Source organism: Tursiops truncatus, chromosome 5, assembly GCF_011762595.2.
Source record: "Tursiops truncatus isolate mTurTru1 chromosome 5, mTurTru1.mat.Y, whole genome shotgun sequence".
NCBI classification, from domain to species: Eukaryota; Metazoa; Chordata; class Mammalia; order Artiodactyla; family Delphinidae; genus Tursiops; species Tursiops truncatus.
This window is the reverse complement of record NC_047038.1, coordinates 64,096,782-64,104,314: the sequence shown is the minus strand read 5'-3', so window position 1 is coordinate 64,104,314 and position 7,533 is coordinate 64,096,782. Positions and strand designations below refer to the sequence as shown.

Here is a 7,533-nt window from a genome sequence, read left to right as displayed (position 1 = left end):
CTCCTCCTCCGCTCGCCTTTTGGGTCTAGTCCTCCCGGAGGCGTTCGCCGAGGCAGGTCTTGGCGCCAACCGGGTGGCGGCGCTGTCTGCCCCGCGCGCCACCGCCTCAGGCCCGAGGGAGGCGGAGGCACGGCCTGCGGAGGAAGGGGCGGGAGCGAGGCGCGCGCCCTTCTCTCGCGTGCTCCCGCACCGCTCGCGTGACCGACCGGTGGGTGCGAGAAGCGCCGGCTGCCCGGAGCACGGACTGCCGGGCGCGCGCCGCTGCGAGGGGCGTCCGGGTCCGGGTTGGCGGACCCGGCCGGCGCGAGGTGCCGGCTGGCGGGCCCGGGGTTCCGGGGCGAACACACGAGCACACGCTCCCGGAGGAGCCTTTTCCGAGGCTGCTCTTCCTCGGCCAGACGGAGAGCGGCAGTGTCTCCCCGCCCAGCGCTCACTCGCCCCGCGTCTCCCCCCGCGGCGACTGCTCCTCCTCGGCACCGCCAGCCCCAGCGCCGCTCCGGGGCGGGCGGCGGCGGCGGCGGGACCGGCGGAGCCGCTTTGTGTGCAGCCCGGAGAGGGGCGGCGGCGCAACCACCTGACAGAGGCCCGGGCGCTCGATGCACCTTCCGCCCGCATGAGGAGGAGGTAAAGGCGGCGGCGGCTCGGCTCCCGCCCTCGGCTGGTGGAGGGAGGGGACGGAAGGGGAGACCGGAGCGGGTGGGGGGTGGGGGCGCGGGACCGAGGCCCGGCGGGGCTGCCCGGAGGTGCCGGTAAGGCCTCGGCGGCGCCGAGTGGCCGGGGGCGAGAGAAGCCGCCGGGGAGCCTCAGCCGAAGTTGAAGGAACAAAATGTGAAGTGCGGAGCCGCGTCAGCCGCTTCCTGGCTTGGGGTTCGGGGTGGAGGGCGGCTTGTTTTCCCCTCCCGCGGGGGTGGGGGAGCGGGACACGGGAGGGGCGGGAGCGTGGCGGGGACGCCTGGGGTTCAGCAGCTCTGCCCGGCAAGGGCGTTCGTCCCCGGGAGACGCCGCTGCGTGTGGGTCCGGTTGGGTCCCTAGTTTTGCGGCCTAAGCCGAGCCCTATAGGCCTCGCGTCTCCTTTCCCGGAGGGGACCGGCCGGGCGGGGACTCGAGGCTTCTCTCTGACCGAGCGGGGGCTTTAGGGGTTTTGCCGGGCTCTCGAAGCCGCCAAACTTCGGACTTCGGTGTTTGGGGGTGGATTTCATTGTGAAAGGAGGACTGGGAAACTCCTGGCGCTGCCCGGGGCTTCCCGCGGCCGCCGGTGCCAGAGAGCCCAGTGGGCCCGGTGTTGGAGGGGCCCGCGTGGGTGGGCGCGGCGCGGCGGCCGCCAGGATCCAAGCCCCGGGAAGGAGCGGGTGGCGGGGCCGCCGCGAGTCCCCGGCCTCCCGGGAGAAAGGGCCCTTTGCAGATTAGAGATTTTTGAAATGAAAAAAGAGGTTACAAAGTCGTCCCTTTCCCGCTGAACTTTTGTTTTCTGACCGATAGAGGCCGGTAGAGGACTGTGAAAGAAAAGTTGTCCCCCAGGATGGACTTCTCGACCGCGCAGCCCAAGCCTGCCCCTGCCCTCTGTGGCGTTGTGAGTGCCGACGGGAAGATCGCTTACCCTCCGGGGGTAAAGGAGATCACCGACAAGATCACCACCGACGAAATGATCAAACGACTGAAGGTAAGCTCCTCTGGACCGAATGTTCACATTTCAGACGTTTGTGGTAGGAGGTGCTCTCTCCTGTGGTATTACAGCTCTGCTGGGCCTGGCCTTTAAGAGTTTCACTGACCAGGGCTTTTTTTTTTTTTTTTTTTTAGATATTTTACGTTTTCTCTTTTACCGCCTCTGAAAGATATTGTTCTATCTTGGCTATATCTTTGAATGGTGATTTCTGTTAGGGGCATAACCATTATGGGAAATTAGAAGGGTGTGTGTGATCTTTTTTAATCTTACTTTTTTTTTAAAGTATAAGAATTCAAGTATTTTTTTAAGTTTTTTTTTTTTTTTTCTAGAAATATTTACGAGAATACTATTCAGAGTAGCTTGCAGCCTTAAAGGTAGGCAGTAATTTGCTTAGGAAGGTTTTCATCAACTTCTGAGGAGACTGATTTATCAAAGCACAAAAGGCATTTTAAAAATTATCACAATTTTCTAACATCCAGAAGCTTAAATATGTATATAGTATGGTTAAACTTTGACAGAAGGTACTGACTTTTCAAACTTCAGGCTTGAAGTAAGGTGATGATTTATGCCCACGTGTTCAGAGGGGTTTGTATGTGTTTGTTTGTTTAAATATTTATTTATTTGGCTGTGCTGGGTCTTAAGTTGCGGCATGCGGGGATCTAGTTTCCTGACCAGGGATCAAACCTGCGCCCCTTGCATTGGGAGCACAGAGTCTTAACCACGACCACCAGGGAAGTCCCCAGAGGGGTTTTAAGAGAGAGTGATTATGGCTCTTTTTATGAGTCAGTGTATTTTTAAGCATGGTGGTCCTAATGTCAAGGTTGTAAGTTTCAGCCTTAGGTAAGTTAATTTTTTGCTTTTTGTTGCATGGACATAGATTGTGGATACAGCCTTACAAAGTAAGTGCTGTTCTTGTTAAGGGATCAGCTTGATGCAGTGTTTCTCAACCAGGACATGTTTGACCCCCAGGAGACATTTGGCAATGCTGAAGATGTTTTGGTTGTCACTATCGGGGCTGGATTGGAACAGGGTAAGACTGGAGACAGGGAGTCCAGCTAGGAAACTGTTAACAGTAGTCTAGGTCAGAGATGTTGAAATCATGAAGTAGGGCTATGATAGTGGGAATAGAGTGATAGGGAACGTTACAAGACACATTTCAGTGTTAGAATCAATCAGAGTTGGTGGGAGGTGAGGGAAGAAACGATGTTGACACTTTGCCAGTCTTCACCTTGGGCACTTGGTGAAATGTATTTTAAGGAATAATCTTGCCCTTTTGCTTTTAGAACTTATAGTGTCTAGTAAATGTTTACCATGTTATGAGTGATTAATATTTAAAGTATTCCTGTAGTTTATTGTTAAAAATCTAATTGGATTCTGCGGTTTGTTGCCCCTTTGGAAGGAATGGGACACAATGCCGTCCATTAAAATAAACCTTGATACTAAAGACTGTACATAAAGTAGGGTGCTTAATTGATGCTTCTTAAGGTTATATTATTGTTCTTAAGTGTTCTGAGATGCTGAAATATGAAATATAAAGCTAAGTTAAAAAATTTATAGGTCCTTTAATTTTTATTTTCATATTAAGAATATCAAAACGTTGAATTCTAGTGATGGATAATCTGGTTAAAAAAAGAAAAGTTATGACTGTATATACATCTTCCATTTGGAAATAGATTAAATATCAGAAATATTGTTAACTAGAAATTGACACCAAGTCTAGAATGAGCATACGGTTAGAATATTCATTTTTTATGAGTTCTTTTGGAAGTTAAATTTGATACGCATATTAACAAATTTGAATGTCCTGTTGCTAAAATTTTGCTTTTCTCAAGAATTATGATTCTGTCTTCCTCCTGCCTTTCTAAGTCGATTTTGACTTTGTACATTTTAGGGATCCATGTTTAAAGTATTACTGTCTCGTTGGAAGTATAGGTTTCAAACAATGTTTAACTGTTTTTTTTGATAACTTTGGTGTTATTTGTGGATAAATTTTATAAATTTGGTAGTTTGTTATAATACCGTAACAATGTTCCAATGCTGTATAAATACAAAACCGCTTAAAGGCAAGTAAAATCTTCGTTAATGGGGCTTCCCTGGTGGTGCAGTGGTTAAGAATCCGCCTGCCAGTGCAGGGGACATAGGTTCGAACCCTGGTCCGGGAAGATCCCACATGCCACGGAGCAACTAAGCCTGTGTGCCACAGCTACTAAGCCTGTGTTCTAGAGCCCTCGAGCCACAACTGCTGAGCCCACGTGCCACAACTACTGAAGCCCGCACGCCCAGAGCCTGTGCTCCGCAATGAGAAGCCCACACACTGCAACGAAGGGTAGCCCCCGCTCGTCGCAACTATAGAAAGCCCGCGTGCAGCAACGAAGACCCAACGCAGCCAAAGTTAAAAACAAATAAATTTAAAAAAAAAATCTTGGTTAGTGGAATTCAGAGATGTTTGGTCCATTTTGTTCAGTTTTCAAGACTGGAACAAGCATTTTTACAGTGGAACCATAATTTTAGAGTTAGAATGATTCTAAAAGAAATTCTGGAACTCCCTTTATTTCACAGATAACAAACGTTAGACCCAAAGTGGCCAGGTAACATTTACCAAGGTCAGCCATAGGACAGGTTAGTGGCAGAGCCAGGGCAATAGCATCATGTATCTTTTTATTCTTACAGCTGCTTTCTTCTAAGGAATCTAAACGAAGTTGAACAAAGAAGTTGTGATTTTTATTATGCAGTTGAAAACAGTAAAGTGAAAAGAGAAGGGAATCAATGAGAGTTAACTTGGTCTTTTGCAGGGAGATATGGGACAACGTTTTTTTTTTTTTTTTTTAACATTAGAAATTATTGTGATGCTTTGAAGCTTTCTTGAAAATAATTCTTAGAGTATATCTTTGGAAGAACTTAGACATACTTTTGTATTTTAGAAGTTTTAATTTCTGTTTCCAAGGAACTACTTTAAATATTTTTATGTCCAGTCACACTGGCCTTCTGTCAGTTCCTTGAACATGCCATGCTCATTTTTGTCTAGACAGATTTAGAATTATGTAGCCCATATATGTACTCTTCCTTCCAGTTCATTAAGGGAAGTCTCTTAGATTCCCTGTTAATATATTCTTTTAATTCCTTCATATCACTTATTACAGATGTGATATTACATTTATGCATATGTTTATTTGGTTTGTCTCCCCAGCTTCTCTGTAAGCTTCATGAATATAGGTATCACATCTGTTTGCTTAGTTTTGTATCCTCCCAGTGCTAAGTTTAATACCTGGCACATAGGTTCTCAACATATATTCCTTGAATGAACGAATGAATGCTTTGGTTTTTTTTTTTTTTTTGGCTGTGTTGTGTCTTCTTTGCTGCTAGGGCTTTCGTGGAGCGGGGACTACTCTTCGAATACTTTGTATTAATACTGATTTAGACAAATATTTTTATTTTTGAAGATGAAGGATAATTTGAAAATATTTTGAATTGCAACTAAGTACTTTATCTGAGATTGCATACTAGAGATGATAACACAGATATTTAGAATTTTAGAACCAGAAGGTAGCTTAGAGTTTATTTCATTTTGTTCTAATTTTCTGGATGAAGAAACTGTCTCAGAGGTTGTGACCAACCCTAGTCACATAAAGCTGAAAACCATCATTAACAGTTTTGTTATTTAGATAAATTACAAATATATATTAATTGGCAGAAATATTAAAATTCATACAAAGGCTGTTTGCAAGGATAGCAGACATTTTAATACCAATGTTATATTAAGCATCAAGATTTCATTAAGGATTCTGAAACTAATGCAAATCATGTCTGATAAGTTTAATAAACAAGATACACCTATAAACAGTGTTATACAAAGTTCCATTAAGTGCTTCTGCCCACAGTTTGTTATACACAGTCTATCTCAGATCATGTATTACAAAGCTGTGTGCTACACACTTTTTTTTTCTTCCTTTTTTGCTATTTTGGAAGTGGGAAGCCCTTGAAAGCCTTCGTTTTTAAAGGGAGGGATTAGGATGAAGTTTGTTACTATATCCATTTCTTATTATCTGCTCTCAGAGTTCAGTGCCCCAGACAGTTCTCTAGCCACAACTCCATACCCAAACCTGCCATATTCATTCTGTCACAGAATCAAATCAAAATACTTATTACCTTGGTGCTAAGAATTAGGAAAAATTAAATAATAGGGTTTTATTGTTCTGAAAATGTCCCCCACTTTTCTCCCCCTAGGTGTTACTTCTGTGTTTTCTTTGTATTTTTCTGTAATCTTTCTCTTTCTGTCAGCCATTCTCCCTCTTCCACATGCTCGTGCTTCTACTTTCTATAGTCTGGCCTGTTGGATAGTTCAGTAGGAATTGGGGTATGGTGAGCTTGATTTAGGTAGGACATCTCCCTTTTGCAATCAAACCTAGGTTGGAAGAGGGGAGGAATAGATTAGGGGCAGGAAGGCCATGAATTCTTTCATTTTTCTTCCCCTCAGGTGGACCTCAGAAATACTTGATTTGTTGTAATTATTTTCACTTGCATAAATGACTTTTATTTATCCCTAATTGCCACATAGTATGCTAATTTTGCTCATGATTCAGTATGTAATTTCAAGTCTGAATTTTGTTTATATCTTTTACTTTAGTATTTGTATTAATGCAGAAGATTCTGCTAAGTAATTAAGAAGTTAAATGGAGAGGCAAGATTTCTTAAAATGAAGTCCTAAAATATAGCCAATATACATTTGTGAAGTAATACTTCATGCAGCACAGCTTTTATTTTATTTATTTATTTATCTATCTGTTTATTTATTTATTTTTGGCTGTGTTGGGTCTTTGTTGGTGCGTGCAGGCTTTCTCTAGTTGCAGTGAGCGGGGTCTACTCTTTGTTGTGGTGCGCGGGCTTTTCGTTGCGGTGGCTTCTCTTGTTGTGGAGCACGGGCTCTAGGCACGCAGACTTCAGTAGTTGTGGCACACGGGCTCAGTAGTTGTGGCTTGTGGGCTCTAGAGTGCAGGCTCAGTAGTTATGGGTGCGTGGGCTTAGTTGTTCCACGACATGTGGGATCTTCCCGGACCAGGGCTCGAACTGGTGTCCCCTGTGTTGGCAGGTGGATCCTTAACCACTACACCACCAGGGAAGCCCCTACCATTTTAATCATTTTTAAGTGTACAGTTCAGTGCTGTAAGTACATTCACATTGTTGTGCAGCCTCATCATCCATCTCCACAACTTTTCATCATCCTTAACTGAACTCTGTACCCATTAAATTATAACTCTATTCTCCCCTTCCCCCAGCCCAGGCAACCACCTTTCTGCTTTCTGTCTCTATGAATTTGACTACTCTAGGAGCCTCATATAAGTGGGATCATACAATATTGCTGCTTTTGTGACTGGCTTACTTCACTTGGCATAATGTCTTCAAGGTTTATCTGTATTGTAGTATGTGTCAGAATTCACGTGTATAACATCTGTTTATCCTTTCATCCATTGATGGACACTAGGGTGACTTCTGCTTTTTGCCTACTGTTGGTAACTTTTCTTACTATCTCACAGTTTTGTGGATTAGAAATTTGGGCAGGGCTTGGCTTGATTATTCTGCTCCACATCGCATACTGGGCTCACTCACTGGTATTCAGCTGGTGATTAGACTGGTGAAGTATATACACACTGGCTTCTCTCAAACACTTGGTACCTCAGTAGGAACAGTGGAAAGACTGGACTCAGCTGGGCCCTTCTTCTTGTCTATGATGTAGTGTTAAGGTTTCTCCACATGGTCTCTCCAGCAGGGTAGTTGGGTTCAGGGTTCCAAGACACTATGGAGGAAGTTGCCAGTACTTTTAAAGACTTTATTCAGAATTGGCAGTGGCACTTCTACCTTACTCTACGGTTTAA

At 45.0% G+C, this 7,533-nt stretch overlaps 1 protein-coding gene across 5 annotated transcripts in view; it reads left to right on the top strand.

Moving 5' to 3' along the window:
• Positions 1 to 217: 217 nt before the first annotated feature.
• The window catches only part of PDS5A (PDS5 cohesin associated factor A), a 127,276-nt gene continuing 119,960 nt past the window's right edge, over positions 218 to 7,533 (top strand). For 2 of the 5 annotated variants that reach the window (XM_019928309.3, XM_019928306.3), the window contains exons 1-2: positions 219 to 624; positions 1,480 to 1,660. In XM_019928309.3, the coding sequence (XP_019783868.1) occupies positions 1,520 to 1,660 (141 nt within the window). In that variant the 5' untranslated portion in view covers positions 219 to 624; positions 1,480 to 1,519. Of the gene's footprint in view, positions 625 to 720; positions 834 to 1,479; positions 1,661 to 7,533 lie in introns of those variants that run through there. The other 3 variants (XM_019928308.3, XM_019928310.3, XM_019928307.3) reach the window with 3 other exon arrangements.